At 39.3% G+C, this 23,621-nt stretch overlaps 4 protein-coding genes across 6 annotated transcripts; 1 reads left to right on the top strand and 3 right to left on the bottom strand.

The window, feature by feature from the left end:
* Positions 1-507: 507 nt before the first annotated feature.
* On the bottom strand, positions 508-6,349 carry bmerb1 (bMERB domain containing 1). Its single transcript, XM_085911036.1, has 6 exons — positions 6,184-6,349; positions 4,115-4,235; positions 2,218-2,291; positions 1,153-1,267; positions 1,000-1,082; positions 508-906 (listed from the first exon to the last, which is right to left on the bottom strand). Exons 1-6 carry the CDS (start codon positions 6,269-6,271, stop codon positions 788-790), a joined length of 600 nt encoding a protein of 199 aa, XP_085767162.1. The 5' UTR covers positions 6,272-6,349; the 3' UTR covers positions 508-787.
* A 1,133-nt stretch (positions 6,350-7,482) lies between these two features.
* Positions 7,483-11,264, bottom strand: LOC147056720 (mpv17-like protein). 2 transcript variants are annotated; one of them, XM_085911034.1, is made up of 4 exons: positions 10,603-11,264; positions 10,008-10,078; positions 9,507-9,536; positions 7,483-8,822 (listed from the first exon to the last, which is right to left on the bottom strand). In XM_085911034.1, the coding sequence occupies exons 1-4, from the start codon at positions 10,904-10,906 to the stop codon at positions 8,682-8,684; spliced, it is 546 nt and encodes a 181-aa protein (XP_085767160.1). In that variant the 5' UTR covers positions 10,907-11,264; the 3' UTR covers positions 7,483-8,681. The 2 variants fall into 2 exon arrangements, with proteins under 2 accessions (XP_085767160.1, XP_085767159.1); XM_085911033.1 differs by having other exon boundaries at positions 7,483-8,918.
* An 818-nt stretch (positions 11,265-12,082) lies between these two features.
* ntan1 (N-terminal asparagine amidase) lies at positions 12,083-15,094 on the bottom strand. Of its 2 annotated transcripts, XM_085911031.1 has the most exons (10): positions 14,729-15,061; positions 14,302-14,404; positions 13,909-13,974; positions 13,721-13,829; positions 13,581-13,654; positions 13,451-13,504; positions 13,314-13,367; positions 13,131-13,228; positions 12,626-12,739; positions 12,083-12,524 (listed from the first exon to the last, which is right to left on the bottom strand). In XM_085911031.1, the coding sequence occupies exons 1-10, from the start codon at positions 14,807-14,809 to the stop codon at positions 12,357-12,359; spliced, it is 921 nt and encodes a 306-aa protein (XP_085767157.1). In that variant the 5' UTR covers positions 14,810-15,061; the 3' UTR covers positions 12,083-12,356. The 2 variants fall into 2 exon arrangements, with proteins under 2 accessions (XP_085767157.1, XP_085767158.1); XM_085911032.1 differs by lacking the exon at positions 12,626-12,739 and having other exon boundaries at positions 14,729-15,094.
* On the top strand, positions 14,963-22,793 carry LOC147056722 (putative ATP-dependent RNA helicase DDX17). Its single transcript, XM_085911030.1, has 13 exons — positions 14,963-15,389; positions 16,012-16,174; positions 16,312-16,408; positions 16,497-16,630; positions 16,829-16,894; positions 17,185-17,326; positions 17,451-17,611; positions 17,695-17,867; positions 18,107-18,217; positions 18,301-18,362; positions 18,433-18,492; positions 20,577-20,810; positions 21,027-22,793. Exons 1-13 carry the CDS (start codon positions 15,343-15,345, stop codon positions 21,437-21,439), a joined length of 1,863 nt encoding a protein of 620 aa, XP_085767156.1. The 5' UTR covers positions 14,963-15,342; the 3' UTR covers positions 21,440-22,793.
* Positions 22,794-23,621: the final 828 nt, after the last annotated feature.

Here is a 23,621-nt window from a genome sequence, read left to right on the forward strand (position 1 = left end):
TCAGCTTATTTTCTGCATATCTGTTACATTGTGAACATTAGGAACTTAATAAATTCACCAGCACTACAGATAATCATTATAAGGAAGAGAAAGGTGACAAATGCTTTTGCAAATGTTTATAATGCACTCAAGCATACATGGAAATGTGGGTATTTACAAAAAGATTGCATTATATATGTAATGTTCATTCTTAAAACACAACTCTGGATCCTGTTTGCAACAATGATCAGGATAGCTGACAATATAATGTTATCATAATCAATAATTTTATGATGATGATGAAGATGGTGTGACCTGTTTGGCGTGCACAAAGAAAATAATGACCCCGCTTCATATATATCTGAATTGTATTGAAGCATACGTAAACATGACTTCCAGTTTTGGGTAAACTGCTACAAGTGGGAGTCAATAGTGTTCAAGAATAATTATTTCCTTTTCAATTTAAATCTAAGTGTTCTGTTGCCAATGTAACAGTCATTTACTGCAAGTAAAGTGTGTCAAGAAAGTTCAAGGTAATTGTGGCATTTATAACGACCTCATCCATGAAAGAGGACAAAATTGTGAATTTTTTTTTTTTTTTTTTTAAGCAAATAGCTGAGGATTGATTCCACAAGCAATTATTTTATAGGTGGTTTTGTGTGTATTGATCCGTGAATATGCAAAGGATGACTGTATGGTATACTGTACCCGATGAACTACCCAACACAAACCCTACCCTCCTTGACATTTGCATTGCAAACTTTTGGACCTTAAAGTGGAACGTAAACAGGATGGAGGCTTCTGTCATTTACATGATGGAACACTGTGTGGCGCCGCAACAATCCTTAATGATGGCCACACCTGATTGAGTGATGAAGGGTTTGTTGGGCGGTGGCTCCACGACTTGTCTTTTGGGCTTTGGAGGGCCTTAATGTTTTGAATATGCGATGGAAGACAAAGGTTTAAGAGTGTGTTGTTGTTTTTTTAAGATTTGTTTGTTCGAATGATATTTTTACTCACTTTGTTTGACTTTGAGCTTGTTTTCCAGTGGCATCAGTTTCAGCCTGAGGAACTCAGCCATTTCCTTGTCCTCCTCCTGCTCCCTGAGTCAAAGTCATTTTAATTTAAAATGCACAAGCATGCTTACATTTCCCTTCATCAAGGTAGATTTACCTTAATCTCTCCACCTCTGCGTCATCCACCAAAAAATCCCTCTTCTGCACGAGTTTATGGATCTTTAGGATCAGTTCCTCTTCCTCTTGTTTGTCTTTCTTGCTTTTATCTTTCTCTAAAGAAAAAGGAGACAAACATCATTGCAAATTGTGGCCCAACAAAAAGAATCACAAAACAAATATCGCTCCGATTATTCAGCATTTTTTTTTTTTTTATCAAGCAGAATTGGCCTCCTAGATCACTGTGGAATAAATAGTAAGCCACACTCACTTATCCCGAGCGGGTAGAACAATCATTAAGTGGCTGGGTGCCAGAGGAAAGCTGGGTTAATGATCTCAATGCATAAAGTATGCATGAGTTACTAGTATGTGACTTATATACAAGTGAAATAATTAACTTAAACCTCAGGTACAGAAACAAATACCTTTCACTGACACAATAATGTGAGCATGTGACTCTGCATGTCTGTGTGTCGTTGAAATTGACACCGACCTGATTTCTTTTCTTGCCGGCTCATTATGGCTCAAATAACAAGCAAAGAAAATTGGCTGCCAGAACAACTCAGGATGTGGCGATTGAAGAGCTATTTGGTTATGTAACTGTAGTAGTGTTATTTATACAGATCAAGAGACAAATTTTAAATCAATTGTTGCCTTTCTAAGCAAAACAAATCAACTAGAATATTAACGGCTTTTGGTATTCAGGTCTATAACTTAAGATAATAAGCACCTGTGAAAGTTTTATTCATTCCAGTCTGGATATGTTCATTGCAAAAGAAGAACTTTTGCCACAGGTTTTTTATTAGATCTTGTTAGATCATATAGGTGTGGTTGTTGGCGCCATGAGTGTGAAGCAACTGATGTCTAATTTGGGTTGGATTCACCGGCAGCGGCGCAATCAACACCAAGCAGCTCAAGTTGCGCTTTGGTGTCGTAAGATGTTCACATCACTCACATCCAATCGTGTGTTTGTCCTATTTATATATCATTGTGACGCAAAAAAAGCTGTCATTCTTGTCCAATCTGTATCACACGGAAAAAAAAAAGGTGTGGATTTGAGCTGTACCTGGTACTGCAACAATCTGCCTCAACTGTTGCTTTAAACTCATGATGTCTTTGCACAGCTGGATGTCGTCCATCCTACAAAAAAAAAAAAAGAAGACATTTAATGGTTTCATCACACTAAAGATCAAATATAGATATTTTAAATGCAATGCACGCAAAAAAAAAAAAAATTGGCTAAATTTGGATGTTTTCCCCAGTACAGAGAAATTTCTCTTACCAAATATTTTATGTATTTATTAGGATTAAAATGCAGGTTGGGATAAAAAGGGCATCATATGAAAAAAAAAAAGGATCACTCCATATTTTTCGAGTTAGGGCAAATTATTAGCGAAAGTAATAGATGGCGATAGCTCTCTTAAATGATTTTACTCCAACTAATGTGTTAAAACGCCTACCTCCAAGTACATTTCCTTCTTATAGACACAGTGAGTGTTTAGTTACTTTAGCTTGTCTAAATAATGGCGAGACTTGTCAGATTGACATGACCCGTAAATTTATGCCTATTGAGCTTGTCATGCAGATGTCACGGCGTCAGCGCATGTGACACGGTGCTGACGTCTCAGGGCCTCAGCATGCCCCCCCGTCAGCCACCCCCGCCCATTCCTCCACACTCTTCTGTCTGTGATGGATGCCACACATTTAATTCTCCTAGCGATACATCAGCCTGATGACTCATGCACAGCCCCCCCACCCCCACCACCACCCTCCCTCCTCCTCTTCTCTCAACGTTTCCCCATGCTGCTCTATTCGCAGCCTCCCTCTCTCTCTCTCCTAGCCTGGTGTAGAATTCTCTGTGCTATCAGTGAATTCCAGAAGCGTCTGTTCTCCGACCGCTAGTTTTCCACACGTCCACGTGTTTGCACGTTTCAATCCAACACAGGATGGTGGATAGGAGCTAAACCGAACAGCAAGAGCCTAATGAGTCCTTTCCGCCGACTTGAACTCTCCCCAAAGTCCCTCCGAGATCTTCAATACTTCCCATGCAATTTCCGAGTTAATATCAAATATTTCATATACATCGTCAATCATATCATACATGTCTATTATTTCAACGTTTTTGTGTCGTTATTTTTTTGGTGTACCCAATATGGCGGGGGGGATTGAAGAAAAACAATATGATAATACAACAATGACATTTCTCATTTTTTGTGTGTTGATTTTTGTCCGAGTGATGTATCTCAGGTTAAGGGCCTTTTTGTGTGTGCGTGTGATCTGTATTTTAAAATGCGCAAAAAAAATGGAGAGTGAGTGGAACAAGGAAACAATGCAGCTGCTATGCGATAACAATACTATGAAGCAAATAATCAAAGCGGGTAGATGAAAGGGTTGAGATTGGTCCATCTATAGGCCTAACTGTAATCCTTGAAGCTAATGTCAATGAGGAAGCAGTAAATTCATTACAGGACTTTATAATCAATAGTGGGAGGCAGTGCATTTGGTACATGGTGAGAACTTAGGCCATTTAATCCACTTATTGCCACCACTAGCACATCCTACTCGTTAAAACCACCAACACTACAAAACCGCAATATAACAGCTCACAACTGTATAACTGGAGTAGCTCAGAATCAATACTTATCTAATCAATTGAAAAAAACATTTCAATCAAATATTTCTCGTGAGGTATATCTATTTGCCTAAATCACTGCTGCTGCTGCATCTTTATTTTTTAGAGAATTTTGTGGAATAAACAAGCTGTAAATGTAGGTCTGTGCTTCTGATGGTTTAACTGCTCACCTCTGATAATCTGTGTAAAAATGAGTGGCACAAAGTTAAACGGCCTTGTCTAGCAGCCGAGGACAACTGTTGGCATTCTTGTGACCTTTCCGTGCGTGATGAGATGATCTTCGCCATGACCACCCCACCGATCTGGTTTTCCAAAACATTTTGCAACTTACATGAAGCGTAGCTCAGATTCCCGACGCACTAGAACCTCCCTAAGACGCTGGATCCGAGCCATCTCCACCTCAATCTCCTCTGGACACATGGTGCTCTCGGCCATGGAAACATCACAGTGACCTGGGAAACAAGAAACATACTGAAGAGCCTCTATTGACTTCTATTGGGACACTGAGCACTTTATCACACAAACAAACCTGCTTATGCCTGAAATTGTCCTGTATTTTCATTTATTTATGTATTTATGTATTTATTTGTTTATTTATAATGCTATGAACTTCTGATATTTTAAATTCTCCTATAGACAGGTGTTGAAAAATTTTGAAAGACTAAAAACTGCATTTGGTTTTTGTCCAATGTTGTGTGGCCATCTCAAATAAATAAAAATAAAAAGTTTGACCGCCAACAAAAATATTGAATTAACTAGAAGTCAAAATAACATTGGTTTCTACCCCTAATATGTGTTTGTATCCTAAATCATTCCATTGTGAGTCAAAGAGCAAAAAAAGAAAACAAAGAAATTTGTTGAGGATGAGCAATCCGAGATGTTTTCTGGTGAACCACATTAGTGTGGTGAGACAGCTGGAGCTCCTGCAGAGAGCCAAACCGCAATCAGTGAGCATGAAGCTGACTCACCACAAGCACGCAAGCAAACACAAGCATTAAACAGAGAAGGAGAACTGCGTATTGAAAGCAGATCAAAGTTTCAACGGTGGCTCGCACTGCGATGCAAATCAAACCTGACTGCTTTTAAGCTTATCTTTTATTTCCACATTTTTTTTGCACACTGAGCTGAATGGATGACTGCAGGCCTCCTCGACAAATAGCTCAAAAACGCCAAGTAAGGACCAATGTCACCACTTTTGAGATGAACAATAAAACAAAGTTCACAACAGCACGGGAATCTCAATCGCTGTTATTTCTCTTAATGAAGACATCCCACTGAATTCATGAAACAAACAGCCACTTCATTGTATCCAAGGATTATCATTTAATGAGGTTGGCAGCATGCGGGGGGGCCGCACAACAGGTGAATGTCAGCATCTGAATGACATCTAGCCGATGACACATCCTGCAGTCACAATGTACACACTCCGCTCTCTCTCTCTCTCTCTCTCTCTCTCTCTCTCTCTCTCTCTCTCTCTCTCTCTCTCTCTCTCTCTCTCTCTCTCTCCCCCCTTCTCCTTGTACACAGAGAAGAAAACGAGCTTTTATATTTTTCTTTCTACCCTTTTCTCAAATTCACGCCGTGTTCCCTCATGAGGACTTGTCCTCGGTCGGAAATATTGAAGTGTATGTCATCAACTTGCGTCATTCGGGTTTAGGAAACAAAATGGTAATGCGCTGGAAATAATTCTAATGTGACCAGGATATATAGGTCAGAAACGATTGTCCCAAGTTAGTTACTAGCATTATTTATACACATAGCCCATTGCAAAGTAGTATTTATTTTTTTTATATTGTGTGTTGAATATGTGCAGTTTATATTTAGTTGGATGAAAAAGACGATTTAAACAGTGATCCCGTGGTACCCTATATTCTTTACCTTTTTGAGTTTTGCACTTCATTAATCTGGATATATAAGTAAAAACAAAAATCTTAATCATGCATGTTCAGCATACATTCATGAAAAATATGAATTTATTTTGTGTCCACTGGTAGGCTACCATGCTTTCTAAACTATTCAATACATTTTAAGTTAATATGAATCAAACCCCCAAATTTTACTGTGTTAAACTAGTTGATGTGAAAATCTAAACTACATTTTTATGTTTTCTTTTTTTAGTTGTCCTTTTTTTAAACACTGTTAAGCTTCAATCTTGAAACATACTCAGGGTTTTTTTTTTAAAATGTCAAATCCTGTACGTTCTGGGAACTATACCAAGAAATGTGAACGTCCCAAATTGCGCATGACAGCATAACGGCGAATGAATGGGCCTTTAAATCAGGCATGCAAAATGCATCTTTGAACAACAACGCAGTAACGTTGTCTTCTAGCCACAGATCGGACTTGAGCTCAGCGTGGCTGCACATCGACCTCCACTACTTTCACCGGAATGCTGCTCACCTTTGTCCGTCGTCCACGCCGTTTGCGACACGGCGCCGTAGCTCCTGAGTGCCCGCTCCGTGTCTGAAAAAGACTTCTTCATTTCCATATTGGCCCGGATGACTGCCCGATTTTAAATGTGCTCGTCTTGCGCTAGTCCAATGCCCCGCTAGAGCCAAGTTTTCAACCGGCTGAGCATGAGACCCCGAGCATCTTTATTCGGGTTCTTCTGTTCCCCGACGTGCGGATGGAGAAGATGCAGGGCGCATGCGCAGTGATGACGAGGAATTAAAAAGCGGGGAGACACCCAGAGGCTCCGAGATGACTCTCAAATCAACTTTTTCCATATATTGCCGACTTTTAAAAACAACAGCAGCTTTATCATAGTGCTATATGCAAATATCAAATTAATTATTACCGAATCCAAAGCAAAATAATATTCGCCACAAAAACATCAGCCGTAACGGTTTAACAACTTTATTTATTTATTTATTTATTTATTTATTTATTTATTTATTTATTTATTTTTCCAACGACTGTAAAGAACAATGCGTGATGGCACTATTCATTCTTCAAATCAACTGAGTGTTTTTACTGGCTATAATGAAGCCAACTATTTCACATTGTATACTCATATACTATAATTGCAAGGAGCAGCTTTTCTTTTAAATGTGTTTTACTTCATTTTCGTCATTCAAGACTTTGGCTTGGTTGATGTAGAAAATCTTTTCAAGTAGGGGTCACCAACATGGTAGTCATGAGCATAAGAGCATTGCCTCCGGGGCATGCTAATTCAGTGATGGGACATTGTGAATGTCATTTAAAAATGAATTCATACGAATCTTTATTTGTCGTTTATTGATAATGATGATTGTTTCCTACCTTGTTAAATCATTAACATGATACATGTCTTCATATGAATTAATCATGAATTATTTGATTTTGTTGTTGTATTGTTTCTGACTTATCAACCCGATATCCATTTGCATTATTCAGTATCCCCAAGTGGAGCTCTCAGGTTCCAAAAACTCAAAAGACGAGTCGCACTGGATGGCACATCCGCCTCGAAGGTCAGGCTTCCTGTGAGGCATTGGTGGGCAGTTTGTGGCTGTTCTACAGATATACTAGAACTTCATTCTTCATTCCAAAAGCATGCATGTTTGGCTGATTGAAAGCTCTGAATTGTCAATTGTGTGTGTGTGTGTGTGTGTGTGTGTGTGTGTGTGTGTGTGTGTGTGTGTGTGTGTGTGTGTGTGTTTGGCATCATACAATCATAGGTACATCGGTACTGTAAGGACATGATACACAGTAGTACCTTAATATGTTTGTATTTATTCATCAATATATATTATTTTTCCATTACAGTCACAATAACTTAAGTAGTGCCAAATGTCATAATAGATCACATTGCTGATCAAAAATCATCTTTGTGGTACCACAATCAATGCAGCATGTAGTTTGACTCAACCCAGTACTAAACAGTTATTCAAACAAAGAATTCAATATTTTTTTTATATTAGCACACAACAAATCTATTTGTAAATACTACAAAAATGTAAATTCCAGCTCAGTTGAAACGTGTGAAATAGCACAGGATTATTTTTTCGAATGAAATTAACATCAACATTTAACATAATCAATTAACATTGCCATTACAGGTTTTCCTTTATGCCAATGACACAAATCAAGTATAAGTAATCACATCATTAAATTGTAATGAAAGGACTGCAACACTCACACCCGAGTTCTTGCCCAAAAAACTGTCTTTGGTCAAGGGTTTGATTTAAAAGTTAGACTCAAAAAGGTTCTAGTTTACATGAATAGTAGTCCGTGCTGTTTGTACAAATGATGTCTCAGTGTCAAAATAACAGCATGCGATGAAAACAGTGTGGAGGTATGCTCCTTCAAATGCACATGAAAATGAGGTTAAATGAGGAACTAGTGCATTGCATTCATGTAGTGCAGAAAGAAGCATCATTTTTTGCAAATTCAAGTTGGTGGACGACTTTGTGTGCACATTAATAATAATAAACGTTCTAAAAATGGAATTTAAAAAAGACATTTGAAAGACTGCTTCCAATGAAAGATTGCAAATGTTTATAACCCTATAGTGCTGACTCCCATTTAATAAGAGTTTATTTAAATGATTAATTTGAACACAACCATATCTCCAATTATAAGAGGATCTAAAGTGTTTGCGTCTAATCTATACTGAACTCAGATTGTGAATTACAATGAAGCACTCCCATATAATGTCTTTGTGTTTTTAAATCAGGATGATCAGCACTGCTACTATGGAGGCAGTAGTAGCTCTATTGCAAAGTGATATTAGCACCAACAATTTTACTTTTCCAAGTTTTCATTTCAAGTCGCTTAACAAATGAATGTTTCTATCCCAACGTCAGCTGCTAGGACAAGAAAAGAGGGTCAGGTCATCAGCTTGTTTTGTGGTCGAGAAGAATTGTTGTCATGAGCTGCTCTCTCCATCTAAGGACTCCCGCCTTCTTGTTCCGTGTAATTCACTTATGTTTGGATGATGGATTTTCCACTTGCTCTCGAGAAGCAAGTCCTTCACTTTTCACCTGGCCTGTCTGCTCTGCTTCGTCCTCTTTGGAGGGGAACATCCACTCCAAGGCAGCACCAGCGGTGCCGTCGCCACTCTGACGTGAGAAACACAAGAAAGTGGCCCAAAGGAAGGCACAGCAGCCACTGAAGGTTGTCCGCACGTACGGAGGGACCAAGGTAAAATTTAGAAACTGTGGGAGACAAACACATTTGTGCATTTTTTTTTCTACTGCTGCATTATTACATACAAACATGGTTTTAGTTAGAAAATAAATAAATAATTCAAACTCTTGAATGACCCCTGAAGGGATTGTAATGAGGATACCCTTTTTTTCACTGGTTGAATTTATTTACTAAGAATACCTTAAAGATGTTCTAGTCCAGTGGTAGCCAAACTCTTTTTGCAGCAACCCCCTTATAGAGAATGAATTATATATGACCTCAAACGCTTCGAACGTGCTGACGGTCATGCAACTGCGCCTGAGCACACATTAACTAGCATACACTTTATGGAAACATGCTGCCGGCAACACTAAGCATGCTTTTGGTCTGCACGGAGCATAAATTCTTCATGAAATGTGTTGATGGTAGCCCCGCACACCCCTCGTCCTAAGGCTCTTCCTCCAGTTTGAAAATACTGTGACTGTACCAATGTTAATATGAAATGGTAAAAGGATATCATTGTTCATTGACTGAAACATTCACTTTTCTTAGTCATATATTGCCAGCAATGGCCAAAGGTGAGATTCTATCCCTTAAATAGGAGATTCAATATTTACCTGCATGAAGGGCCAGAACATTAACCCAGTCTGAAAAGAGAAATAAGATATGATGAAGCAGGAATATTTACCAAAAGGCAAAGAGAGACATTCTTTTTTTTTTTAGTTAAAACTCAACACAGAATCTTGACAGATGTGAAGTCAAAATAATTTAAGAGATGAAATGAAATGAAAACATTTTGTCAACAAATTGAAAAATATGATTTCGATTTTGCAACTGCCCATACATGTCCTTCATTAAAGGTTGAGTTATTATGCTTATATTATGGCCAACATAATTTACATGTGATTATTTAAGAGATGTTCTAATATTAGTGAAGAAGTTTTTTTCTAGTGTTAAGTCACCGGAATGATTCTGTTCCACTCTGTTTCTCAGTCTTAATGTTCAAGACAAGTGTGACATCACTGAGTATGTCAGATCTCGATATTTTCTATAATGCAACCAGCGGCGATTTCATCACAAACTGGATGAATATAACCCTTCTAGTTTGTTTTACTCACCTTGTAAGTGTTCAGGAATTTGTTCCTCCAGTCCTCCATGACATCCTCTTTACCCTCTAAGAAACTAACACCTGTTGAAAAGGGCACTGGTCAATCAGACTGATAATGGAACACATGCTCATAATAATACATGTTATTTTACACAATATACATACTTGGGTAAAATTCTCATGAACATCTTTGACAATTTGGGAGAACTGCTCGGACCGGTGTCCTTTAAGGCAAATTGTGGAACAGCAGTAAATAATGACACAAGGAGACAAAGGCAAAATTGTTCCCATTTGCCCTCCGCACCAAACTTGCTGTCTGTAGTGTTCTCACACTTTTGTTCTTTCATGTCTATATAATTATTTTTGACCTAGAAACACATCATCACAACCATTGTAGCTTGTATAGGGTAGAAACACATTTTGGAAGAAGGCTTTAACAAAATATGGGGAAATGTGAATGGTTTCCAGTGGAGAAAGTCAAGTCTCAGAACAATTGTTGACCTTTAGCCTAGAACTCGGGACAGATTTAGGGCTGATTGAAATCGTGTTGAAAGCAGTAAATAACTAGTCCGGTTGCAAGTTAGCCATTTATTAACTGAACTGACCTATGTAGAAGGCGCTGTTGGCCAAAGGCGCAGCAGTGGTCTGATCCAGGAACAGCTTCTTCATCACCATCCCAGCGGAATACCCTGGGAATGTGCGCTCCAAAAAGCGCATCCAGAAGAAATTGAAGTTGCCATGGAAGCTGAACGCGATCACGGCGACATTCCGCGTTTGGATCCAATCCATTTTGTCCCGTTGAGAAAACCACTGATGAACAAAGTCCCCTCCGGCGAACAGGCAACCGTACAACGTAACATTGGTGACCCAGGGAAAGCGACGGACATGTTTAATAAACACCTTTATCATGATCAGAGCCTTAAGGGAATACCACACGGTGCTATTTGACAACTGCAGGAACTGCTAAACAATAAATTACATAGTGGAGGGAGATTACTTTCTTCAAAATGCATATACTGTACAATATATTCACTTATTGCAATTCAGTCATGACAAGTCAAATGACGTGCGTCATATCTACCCAATAGCTTCCAGGCATCGAAATAACAGAATATTTCGATGGAAAACAATCACAATACGAACAAATAGTAAATTATAGTATGCATCTGGATAAATCTTAAGCCTTGATGACAAACGGCACGTTTTGCTCATTGAACCTTGCACAGATCTAGCAGCCTGGTTCGATATTCCGCGTCTGGAGTCGGCATTCGGGATGGAGGTCGGCACTTGAGGGGCGTCCACATTGCGTGCTCCGGCCCATATTCTATTTTGATTGGCTTGCTTATCTTTTGGGCGGGGTTAAATAAACCCATGGATGCTGGGTCAGAGAATGAAACTGCTTTAAAATAGAAAATGTAACAGGTTTGACAGACTACAAACTCACCCCGGAGTAGATATCCAAATTGAATTGAATTAGTATTCCACCATACATATTTCTTTTAAATTTTAGATATGACATTATGCTAACCTTGCATGCAAGCATAATTCTCGCGGTATTTGAGTCCACAAATAACACGAGAACTCCACGGAGTGAGTAATGTGTCAATCTGGCGCTTGTTAGGTTAATATTGTGCATGAGAAATGATGTTTCTTTTTTTATATCACCACAGCACTAACAGAAGTTAGAGTCATATTGCAGAAGCTTTTTCACCACTTACAGCTTGTCAGGGATAACTATTGATTCTAAATAATATGTATTGTAAGTTGTAAGTAGGTACTGGGAGGTTGGCAGTAAGTTATATTATTGCATTTACATGTTCAATGATAAACCTTTTTTTTTATATATTACACTGGTCATTTTTTTAAATCAGAGATTCAAGTAAACTTTTCCAACTGAATTTTTGCACTGATACACAGCTGTATTTTTTTTCTCTAGCAAATCTTATTAGTTAAGGGTAAGGTTCAGCGACAGGTGATTTTTTTTTCTGAACCATCATAGCAATAAATGACAACACATTGTGTAAAATCAATTATCGTGGAAGCTTTCATAGCTCAAACATAAAAATAAAAATCTGCACTGGCCAGTAAAATAATTTTAATTGAAACGAAGACAATATAGTTTCACCAATGTGCATCAAAAGCAAAATTATGAGGCAGAGCTGGAGATTTACACAATACTGAAGGAGATGAAACGTTCAATGTTTGACATCAGCTCACATGCAATTTGTGTCTTCTTCTCTACTGGGCCGGCCAGATGAGTCATGATAGCTACTCAATAGACTTAATGTAACATTTTAAGACACAGTGAAAAAAATTAGATAGTGATTGGATGGTCAAAAAAAAAAAAATCCAGCAAAAGTCAACAGTCAACCCTCTCCCAGTCGCCACTTTCATTCCTGTGGAAGAGCTGTGGCTGACCCCCAGGGAAGAGACCATCAGAGTTTGGGTGCTTTAGGATGAACTGGATGGTGGATTTCATGAGGCGGACAAAGTGTGGTGGCTCAGCCTTTGGCGATGTGGACAAGTACTAGTTAAGACACAAACATTCAACACTTAATATAAACACGGGGACGCGTCCACAAGACACACCATTGGTAAGATAATCATAAGAGCTATTAATTAGTTTACCTTTAAAATGATGGCATCATCTTGTGACAACCAAAAGGAAAAATCCATATTAGGGGACCATTTGCAAGGGCCGACTTTCACAAGTCCTCGACTAGGGTCATAAATTTCCATCATCTGTACATGAACAAAAACCTGATACAGATGTTCTTGGAAGCAAAACAGTCTTATTTTTAACTGAGAACAAAACAAATACTTAACATATAATGGGCGAATTTGAAAATTGCACTAGAGCGATCAGTGGTTCAAGTGTGACCGTTTGAAAATGTATTGCATTGCTCGATTTTGCTGTTCAGAAATTCAGAGAGCACTAAAATTAGAGTGCCTGACTGGGGACACAAAGTGCTAGTACGTCTAGATGTAAAAAGCAAGATGTGAATGCTGCTGCCGACGTGGGATTTAAAATTGTCATTCACCACACGAGTAAATTTCCAAACTCTGCCAATATCTAATGGTTTCCTGAGTTGGTTTATTCCTCTACACATGCTGATTGATATGTCACGAGTACCTGTCCCCCTGTGAAGGTACGTGCTGAGCGCAGGTCCTCTGCTGGTCCTTTATAAGGAAAATTTGCAGGGAACACTTTTCCTGTTTTCACATTTATACCTTAAACATACAAGAGCAAAAAAAAACAAATGAAGTAGCAGCATGCATTTAAAACAGCATCACTTTCTAGATAACAAATACATACCAACACCATAAACTGCAGGTCTATGAACAGCATTGACGACTACGTCGTTCATTTCTGGTAGAGGGAGGGCAGAGAAGAAGAGATGAGAGACAATGATGACATTTGTCAATAAAGATGTACAAGTCAAATTAGGTTACCTGTGATGCAACATGTTTGCAGATGGATATCATCTGGCAGTTGCTGGAAGGCGGCTGTAAAAATGAAAAGTTCAGCACGATTGTCTTCTTGTTTAGCAGGGCAGGTGAAAAAATAAAAATGTGACAATACCCAGTATGTTAAGGCTGAGCTCATGGGATGTCATTTCCTCGTCCTCAAATCCACCAATAAGATGGAGTTCAAGTCTACTTGGAGGAATTAGGGTGTTAAGTAAATAAATGACAAATTGTACTGCATTGGTCCTTTCATACCTGCCCTCATGACAGCAGGTATTCAGTGATGTCACCGATTTGATAAGAAGGGGCACTTCGTCGTAAGTGTTGGATCCATCACAGTGTGCAAGGCAGGCAGCTCCACTTCCTAACAATGAGAAACACACTTTCAAATCAGATGCAGCCTAAAAAGGATACAAGTGAGAAATCCAGTACACAGGTTTTACCTGTATGCCGCAGCACAACCAAATGGCAGGTGGTGGCGTCCTCAGATCCAATCACTGAAACATTATCTGGCATAGCAGGAAACACTCAAGTGTTAGGTGAAATCCAAAATTTTATTTGGGCTGCTGTTATGGAGTCAGGCTACTTTGTCCACGTGTGTAGTGGTGGCACTCAACATTACACTGAAGCCATTTCTGGTGAGATGATTTCTATCTATCATACGTGCTAAACTCATGAGCTTTTTATTTTTATTTTTTATCAGTACTGATGTTTTAAGAAAGTTTCCTCATAATTGATGTGTTGTTGTTGGGTAGCTCTTATCAGTCTCTCGTAAAAGCATTCATAGATAATGTTGTATATTAAATCAATTTCAAGAGTAATATTTGTTTCCTTACTATCTGCTGGCGTCGTTGCAGCAAACTCTCTCTGTTGGACGTACAGGAGGCACTTGGGGTCAACATCAGTGAGTGGCTGGGAACGAAAGGCTTTAGCATTTTCCTGTTGCATGAAAAACGGATATGATTAAGTACAACACACCAAGCCCTACATTAACCCTTTATAATTAATATAGTAAGTTCATCATGTAATATAGATACAAATATTACAAAACAAAGAGACAAATCATCCAAATAATCTAAATCACCAAACTCCGTTGAGATGTTTTTTTTTCCATGATTGTTATCTAATAATAGAAATATTGAATATATTCAATCATATGATAAATAATGGGGTGAAGTAAGTTGAATCAATAAATGTATCACTACAGGTAACTTGTCTACCAAAGAGATGTTATGGTAGGAAACAGTGGTGACAGCTACCGACCTGTAAATGAGGATATTTGTCGAAGAGTTCTGCCGTTGAGGTTATACGATCCACTCGTATATTTTGAATGAACAAAGGCATGTCCCTAAAATCAACAAATCAACATTCTACTTTCCCAGTCAGCGACTACATATCTTAATATCTAACTGTGACGTCGAGAACTGACAACTTCCTTTTTCCTGTCAGATTCTTCTTCTACGGTTTAATTGAATCGCTCACAGTGACAATTTTGGTAAGATTACCCTCTAGTAAAGATTGCTCTCTAGTGAAAAGAAATAGATTCACTATGATTATTACGTAAATATTTTTTTACGCAGCCATCTATCCAATTCTGGAGTTACGCTGTATGACTAGTTGTTCGTACGCTTCAAAAGTGGGCGGGGAAAATAGAGCGTGTGTAGAGAGAGATAAATTGCGACTCCACGTCGTCGTGACGCGTCAAAACTTAGGCTATTTTTAATCGTAATTTTAGTCATAAAGTGTATTAATTGTGTGCAATTGTTATTCTCTCTTGTTTACTGTCAAATAAGCGTGATTCTGTTATAGATTTAGGTGCAAAAAATAGTCGTATAACTAGCCTAGGCTCCACGTAGGTACTGTTGTTTTTTGGAACTATGAGGCGGGGTTCTTCCTATGACTACAGGGACCGTGGACGAGACGGGTATTTCATCGTGCTTAAATGTGATCTGATGCATTCATTGTTGTTGTTTGGTCTCAGTCGCGGCAGTACCAAGTTAAATATTATCGTTGAGAAACGCGTAAAATTTTTTTTAGATTAGATGTTAGATCAAAAGTCGTATAACCTAACGCAAAGTCGTTTTCATTCTGGGGAAATAATCAATAAATCAATCAAAGCATGCAGCAAATGTATAAACAATGACATTAGCCAGTAATGCTCGAACTCATCTGTTTGTTTGTTTTTTAATGGTTGTAGTCTTGAGTTGAGACATTTAACTCCTGTCATCTGCTGGCCTGAAATGGAACTACAATATTATATATATATTTTTTTTATATACATACATTTCCATCCCTAAATTACACAACTTAATTTTCTCAACTTTATTCATAGTAAACTTATGACACAGGTTATTACTTCACTAATTATTGTTTTTCATGGTGGCCTTACTAATTTGTAGAATCAAAACAATCAAATGCCCCATGCAGCTTTTAAAATTCCAGGCAATGAATAATAATAAATATGGCTATTAAGATGTTACCACTTGACATTGTAGCTGTATGCTCTATGGCTGATCCTGCAGTGCTACTCATGTGTAATCTCATAGGTCTCGTTATGGGTCAATGGGTGGTCGCAGTTATGGCCCCCCACCCATGAAGACTGGGAATCTTGGCGACCGACTCCGCAAGAAGAGGTGGAACCTGGATGAGTTGCCAAAGTTTGAGAAGAACTTCTATGCTGAGCACCCAGAAGTTCAGCGCTTGAGTCAGGTACACATCTTTATTTGATTAAACTCGACATAATCTTTGACAAATTCATTATAACTGCCCTTACATGCTTTATTGAAATGGCGTGCGATAGAAAATTAAATCTTGTGAAAGTCATATCCCGTTTTTTCCTTCACCAGTATGAAGTTGAAGAGTTTCGTAGAAAGAGAGAGATCACCATCCAAGGCTCTGACTGTCCTAAGCCTGTAATGACTTTTCAACAGGCACAGTTTCCACGTGAGTACACCAGATGTAAACATCTAAACCTTTGTTTGCAAATCATAGAAATTAATCTACTAACATTGCTATCTTATTGTTTCATTAGAATATGTGATGGATGTCCTCATGCAGCAGAACTTCACGGAGCCCACGTCGATTCAGGCTCAGGGCTTCCCTTTGGCACTGAGTGGCAAGGACATGGTGGGGATCGCGCAAACCGGCTCTGGAAAGACTCTTGCTGTAAGGATGAATGCAACCATTTTGTTTAATAATTACGAAATGATAACATAGTCATGGGTTTACATTTATATATTCAATAATATTGCTGTCAACTCAACTTCCCAAATACTTTTACAACTACCGTTTGATTTCAAGTTGTGCTCAATTTAATGCGGTTTCTGACACCACGCTTGCCTTTCTCTTTTTTTTTATTTGTAGTATCTCCTTCCATCAATTGTGCACATTAATCATCAACCCTATCTGGAGAGAGGAGATGGTCCTATTGTAAGTTCCTAGGCTCCTTGTGTAACAAATATAGCGGACCTCGCAGATCAAACCTAATCCACCACATTTGGGTTTTGCATTTAAATTGTCCATATATGAAGTTAGTTTCATCCATAAAAAATGTGCTAAAATGGCTTATGTCTGTGAACATCATTGGCAAAATACCGTTAATATGGCACAGCCCTATTTGTGCTAGGGCTCTGCATTTAAAGAAAAAAAATTATTTGCTCCACATTTTCGTCTGCTGTGCTTCTTTATTGTTCAGTCTGTAACCAAGTCTCTCCTAATAGTGTTTGGTCCTTGCCCCGACCAGAGAGCTGGCTCAGCAGGTTCAACAAGTAGCTTCTGACTATGGCAAATCTTCCCGAATCAAAAGCACTTGTGTTTATGGTGGAGCACCCAAAGGACCGCAGCTCCGAGAGCTAGAGAGGGGTGGGTATGCTGTTAGATGACCATGGAAGCATGATGTGACAAGTTTGGATTCAACATTTTAGTTCATGATGTTTGTTGATTTGAAAGAGAACATTTTTACTTTTAGTTTATGTTCTTCTTTTAGGTGTTGAGATCTGCATCGCCACGCCTGGTCGCTTGATTGACTTCTTAGAGTCAGGGAAGACTAACCTGAGTCGCTGCACATACCTCGTGCTGGACGAAGCTGACCGCATGTTGGATATGGGATTCGAACCACAGATTCGCAAGATAGTTGACCAAATCAGGGTAGGAGGAAGATTATTTGCTCTCATCGATACATTTTAGATGTGTTTCACTAATCTTTTATCTTCCTCTGTTCTGTTCTCAAGCCTGACAGACAAACCCTCATGTGGAGTGCAACGTGGCCCAAAGATGTCCGTCAACTCGCTGAAGACTTTTTGAGGGACTATATTCAAATAAATGTTGGAGCCCTTGAGCTCAGTGCCAACCACAACATCCTGCAAATTGTCGATGTCTGCATGGACAGCGAAAAGGACCACAAGTAAGGAAGTGGAGAAAATCTTTTTTTTTTTGTAGGGGTGCGCTTGATTTTATGCATTCTTTTTGAGTTTTTGGTTAAGGACATTTTTTTTGTGCGCATCATTCATTCTCTATAATACAAGGTTTTTAAAAAAACGCCAAATGAGTGTCAGCAGTAATTTAAGGGATCAGGTTTGCATCGTCTAACAATGAGCAAGAAAACGATTCGTGTTAAAACATGCCCATTTTTTTTATGTGTAGACTTTTGCAGCTTATGGAAGAGATTATGGCAGAAAAGGAGAACAAAACCATCATCTTTGTGGAGACCAAGAAACGCTGTGATGATCTGACAAGAAGGATGCGAAGGGATGGGTGAGCACTCTGACCGCTCTTTACCTTGGTGATGTCAAACCGAGCCTGCTAGGTAAACATACTGCTTCTGTTTCCCACACTAGGTGGCCAGCCATGTGTATCCACGGTGACAAGAGCCAACCAGAAAGAGACTGGGTGCTCACAGGTTGGACAAACACGACATCACTTATTAGAACGTTGGTGGCAGTTGGTGAATTGGTTCTCAATTTCGACAGAATTCCGAAGCGGGAAAGCTTCTATTCTGATTGCCACAGATGTCGCCTCTCGTGGTCTGGGTATGTCCTCTCACATTTGTAAATAATCTCTCACCTCTGTGGTTATTTTAGAATTGACTTGAATTCACATGCACACAAAGTTGTCAGAAATAAATTTTCCAACGACCGTCCCCTACACACTTCCCATACTTACCCACCCACTCACTAAATAAACAGTGGAATAAATAAGCAGCTCTAACAATAGTTACATTCTTGTATTACTTTTGATCGGCAACTCAACTCTATGAATTTCTCTCCTATTATAATTCGGGTTATTTTCCACTATGTCAATCGATTCCTCTTTATTTAAGAATGAGTTTATATTGGAATGATTGATAGGCACCATTAGGAGGTTCGCCACGTGTTAGAGCCTGATAGCCTGAGGCTTGTCCATGTGGTGTCCAATAAGGAGACTGCTGGCTTTCTGGTCCACTGGTCTGTTTCTTGTTGCTATAGCTTCAATACACCCTTCAAACGGTGCTCTTTGGCATGCTGCCTGAACGAAATGGAGTGTCCGTGTTAAGTAGACACGCCACAGCGATAAACATTCCTCACTCATACAGACTGTATGTGTGGTGTCACTTTATTGCATGTTTTAAATGTGAAATGACAAATAGGAAGAAAATGATGTGGGGATCTTTGATGACAATAACATGTTAGAAGGGTGTCTACATGTGAAGGATTTTGTGACTTGTCCAAATTCCCATTATTCTATTTTTCTTCCTTTTTGTCCCTTCTTCTCCTCTCAGGATTTGGCAGCATGCGGCAGCTATAACAGTCTCCGCTGCTGCTGCCGCTGCACGCTCAGTCCCGGTAAAAAAAGTAGATGTTTGGTTAGTTTTTGAGACGTTAAAGCCACTGTTCCTCCCACGGGTAATATAGACCCCCCAGCCCCATACTGTCAGTGTGCGAATCCAACGAGCCTGTCATTGGAGCTGCCGGAGATGCCTGTTTGTCTGCTCTGCGACCCCCCCCCCCCCCTCACCCCATCCAAAAAAAAAGCAGACAGACAGTGAGCGTGTTAGATGGGCTCGTCTGGATCCAGTCCTGGCCAGGGCCCGAGGAGGGTCCTGCAATGTGGCGAGAGAGCAACAGAACCTACGTAAGTGTGGGTTCTGCTCCCGTCTGACGTTGCTGGTGTGTGCAGAAGGTGAGGGAAGAATCCGGTCTCCCTCACCCTCAGCCCCTCCCTCTGAACCAGGACTGATCACCACACAAAGGGGGTAAGTACCGCACCGGCCCTTTTTCTTAACCTCGCCGTGAGCTACGACCTCCGTCCGCCTTCTATAGTAGTTGAATGAATATGTTGGCTATGTTTTGATAAAATAGTCTCTCGGTCATGATGGAGGGGAGACTTCTACTGATCAGACACAGCAGTACGGTCAGAGCCCCACGTCCTCTGTAATGAGAAACAGACAGTGAAGAGCATTCTGATGAAATGTTCTGGCAAATGAGTGTTTTGCTGGCGTCTTGTACGTGAAAATCAAAGTGGTACCCGATTCCTAATGTTTCGCATCAAAGCAACAATAGGTGATAAGAGTTGGATTGTTGCGATCGGGGCTTCCCCAACTATTGTATAATAAGTGTATTCCACATTCTTACAGCTCAGAAATGAGCAGTTCACACAACAGTCATATATATTGTATTCTCATTATGATCATATTTAAATGATTTCACTGTTTGTTTTATTGTAATAGATTTGAATTATTATTATAGGAGCAACGTTACAATCATGTCTACTTAAGGATAACAATATGTTTGACAAAGGATGAAAATACTTTTTTCAGGGGTTTTTTTCGGTGTACATTTTTCTATTATGAGCCTTTCTTTTTTTTTTTAAAAACCCTGTTAGTCTCACATTTGGAGAATGGCCAGCGGGATATAGTTATATGATTAATGCACTACACCCATGAATTATTTCTAGATTGTAATTGATTATACACAATTTATTTTATGAGGTAAGTTCATCCATAACTGTGCTCTAAATCTGATGCAAAATATCCACAAACATGTAACCATCAACTTTTGAATATTTAAATTGAGGATTTCTTCTGATGATGATAAAGTCATCTGCCAGTCTCTAAAACATATTTCTTCTTCGAAAGATGTTGAAGATATCAAGTTCGTCATCAACTTTGACTATCCAAATTCCTCTGAAGATTACGTCCACCGTATTGGACGTACGGCCCGCAGTACCAACAAAGGCACTGCCTACACCTTCTTCACTCCTGGGAATGCGCGGCAGGCTCGCGACCTTGTCCGAGTTTTGCAGGAGGCCAATCAGGCCATCAACCCTAAGCTGCTTCAGATGGTGGATTCAAGCCACGGAAGAGGAAGTGGTAAATATCGCCAGAAACTTGTCATCGAGAAAGGTTGACTTACTGCAGTGTTTACCGAACTTAATTGACCCAAGGCACATTCTGTAATCCGGGCTCCTGCTTTCCAGTGTGGTTTCTGGATGTTCTCCCCACATTTGGATGCCATTATCCGGGTACCCCCATGTTCAGTCGTCAGCAAGTTGGAAACTCTGACCCTTTCCTGTTTTTTGGTCACAGGTGGCAGAATGCGTTACCGTGGCAGCACCTCCAACAATCCCAACATGATGTACCACAATGAGTGTCAGCGTCGCATGCCTTCCGGTGAGGGAAGCAGCAGCCGCAACGATGACACCTCCTCATCCTTGTATAGCGACCGGAGCAGGACGGGTCACAGTTCGGATGAGTACCAGGGCTACAGTGGCAGCCGCAACCTGAGCGGAGCCCCATCTGCTAGCGGTACAGGGATGGATCACTCGAGTCATCTTCAGGGTCAGTTTGCACAGCCTCCTCCTCCTCCTCCATCCGTGCTGCCTGTTGGGTTGCAGCCTCTCATGCAGTTTGCTCCATCACCACAGCCTCCGTTAATGGCCTTTGTGGGGAATCCCCCTCACCCGTTTAACCCGCCTCCTTACGGCCCTTCTCCCCTCTAGTAGTAATTATCTACATTCATTCATTTTCTAGACCACTTGTCCTCATTAGGGTCACGAGTGAGCTGACATTGAGCAAGAAGCGGGGGGCACCCTGGACTGGTCGTGAGCCAAATGCTGTAGTAGTGAAATGGTTTGGATTATTTGTTCTAAGTTTGTATTGAGCACCTACCAGACCAAAGTGAAATCTAAAAATATATATATTTATACCACTCCATGCAAATTCTACCACTTATAAACTCCAGTAATAATAATAATAATGTTCTAATTGAAATACATTTAGCTCAGAGGACACTTGAAAAGGGAAAATAACTTCAAACCTCAGGGATCATACTTTGACTTTTTGGAAAAAGCACTACCTGTTGTATAAAGTGGAGTTTTTAAAGTTGTCACCCCGCAGCCCCCATAATCATTTTGACCTATGTAGTAATTGTAGCAGTTACCCTCAACCACCGGGCTGCGGTCAAGAGCTATCTTTTGAATATTCCATAAATGTATCTCGTCGTAACAGTTTGTACACCACTTATTACCAGCTTTTACATTCTATTTTTATAAAAAAAATTGTGTACGGCTGTATTTACTATTTACCTTTTAGTGTGTGGGTTTTTCATTTATTTATTTTTTTTTACTTTTTAAACTTGGACAGTAACTTGATCACAGTAAACATGACTGTGTTGTGTACTTATCATGGACTGTATCATTTTCATCTGTATCATCAGTGCATTCCAGTTTTAATGGTCAGTTTTTGTAGACGACATTATTTGTATAATATGATTTTGAAACAAGCTTTGCACACACTGTTGTGTTTTTACTCTTTAGGGATAACTGGAATTCTGCTCTTGTTGGGCCTCAGAATAATAGTAGGACTGTTTGGGTTTGGGACAATGTCCAGGTGAGGTCAGTACTTCTTTGGATGCCAAATTTGGTGTAAAACATTTTTTTTTACATGTGCCTATGCAATGTTTAAATAACTTTTTTTTTGCACAAAATTGTTGCAAAAATAACAAACCAATTTCAGACCTTTCGTTGGCCAATTTTAACAGTAGTCAAGAATCACAAGTAACCAGTGTGCTTTCAGTACCATTCTTTATTTAAATAGCTGTATCAATCTTAGGCACATGTGGTAGAATCTGATCAGATGTCAGTGGTGTTCTTTTTGGGGTCAGTGAAATATCAAAGTCAGCAAAATCAGTTAATGCCTGTCAAAAGGAAATTTCATGTGCAAAAAATGAAGTAAATGTAAAATGGCATGTACAATCAAATAAATCTCAAGTGAACTCTAATATTGTACCAATTTTGTGAATCAGAAGATGTGAAATAAAAATCCAAATGTCAACATTTGTAAAGAGGAAGTACAGGTGCAAACATTGATATACTGGACAGCATAACTTGCCTGTGAGTGCCCAAGTGTGTTGCTGTGTAACTGCACATATGATTTAAACACTCATGAGAATATGAGCTATATATATATGTATGTGTGTGTATATATATATATATATATATATATATATATATATATATATATATGTTTATATTCGTTCTGTAAAAATAAGAACAATCTCATTTAAATGCACTTCCCGATATTTCAAGGATTGTTCATATATATCATAATGGCTGAAGATTGATGCCAGAAGCAAACCATGTGTGGGTTAGCAAGCAGCAGAATCTGTGATGGCAGCTGGAGGCAGGGTGGGATTGAATGCTGGGAGTTTGGTACCAGAAGGTGACTGCTGTTTCACTTTCATCACCTAGGCATAGACACAAAGATATTTTTCCTGCATTTTCAAATTGCAGAGAGCCCTTTTCCACTTTCATCTGGAATTATTTTCTACACTTCCACGACTGAAGGGGAAATATGGTGACTCTTTATCAGTGTTTTCTTAAGAATTTTGGAGGGTTTGTAAAAATTGACATGCATGTGACAGCATGCAAATGACTTTTCATGGTTAAAAAGAAAATCATCTTTTTTTTTTTTTTTTTAACAATACCTCAGGCAGCTCAACAGAGGTGTTCAAATATTGACTGTAAAGTGAACTTGTAACATATGTACCCCACTTGTAAAGTCTTCTAAGGCATCCTCGAAGATCAGAAAGGTCAATGCACAACAATTTAAGGGGATGTATTAGCATTTAAATATATTTGGAAAAAAACAAAAGCAAACTTTCAGATGGAGTCCAGGGTGTAC

This window comes from Syngnathus leptorhynchus, chromosome 5, assembly GCF_054491065.1.
Source record: "Syngnathus leptorhynchus isolate UIUO chromosome 5, UIUO_Slep, whole genome shotgun sequence".
Taxonomy (NCBI): domain Eukaryota; kingdom Metazoa; phylum Chordata; class Actinopteri; order Syngnathiformes; family Syngnathidae; genus Syngnathus; species Syngnathus leptorhynchus.

Excerpts from the sequence above, each read along its gene's own strand:
- ntan1 (XM_085911031.1), bottom strand. The coding sequence starts at position 14,809 with ATGCCTTTGTTCATTCAAAATATACGAGTGGATCGTATAACCTCAACG. Across the intron at positions 13,975-14,301 it reads TGCAACGACGCCAGCAGATA|ATAATGTTTCAGTGATTGGA; the intron begins GTAAGGAAACAA and ends CTGCTATGCCAG. Across the intron at positions 12,740-13,130 it reads GTACCTTCACAGGGGGACAG|ATGATGGAAATTTATGACCC; the intron begins GTACTCGTGACA and ends GTTCATGTACAG.
- LOC147056720 (XM_085911033.1), bottom strand. The coding sequence starts at position 10,906 with ATGATAAAGGTGTTTATTAAACATGTCCGTCGCTTTCCCTGGGTCACC. Across the intron at positions 10,079-10,602 it reads CAACAGCGCCTTCTACATAG|GTGTTAGTTTCTTAGAGGGT; the intron begins GTCAGTTCAGTT and ends CCTTTTCAACAG. Across the intron at positions 9,537-10,007 it reads AATTCCTGAACACTTACAAG|ACTGGGTTAATGTTCTGGCC; the intron begins GTGAGTAAAACA and ends TTCTCTTTTCAG.
- bmerb1 (XM_085911036.1), bottom strand. The coding sequence starts at position 6,271 with ATGGAAATGAAGAAGTCTTTTTCAGACACGGAGCGGGCACTCAGGAGC. Across the intron at positions 2,292-4,114 it reads GAATCTGAGCTACGCTTCAT|GATGGACGACATCCAGCTGT; the intron begins GTAAGTTGCAAA and ends TTTTTTTTGTAG. Across the intron at positions 907-999 it reads CAAGCTCAAAGTCAAACAAA|GCCCTCCAAAGCCCAAAAGA; the intron begins GTGAGTAAAAAT and ends CAAAACATTAAG.
- LOC147056722 (XM_085911030.1), top strand. The coding sequence starts at position 15,343 with ATGAGGCGGGGTTCTTCCTATGACTACAGGGACCGTGGACGAGACGG. Across the intron at positions 15,390-16,011 it reads AGGGACCGTGGACGAGACGG|GTCTCGTTATGGGTCAATGG; the intron begins GTATTTCATCGT and ends GTAATCTCATAG. Across the intron at positions 18,363-18,432 it reads AAGAGACTGGGTGCTCACAG|AATTCCGAAGCGGGAAAGCT; the intron begins GTTGGACAAACA and ends CAATTTCGACAG.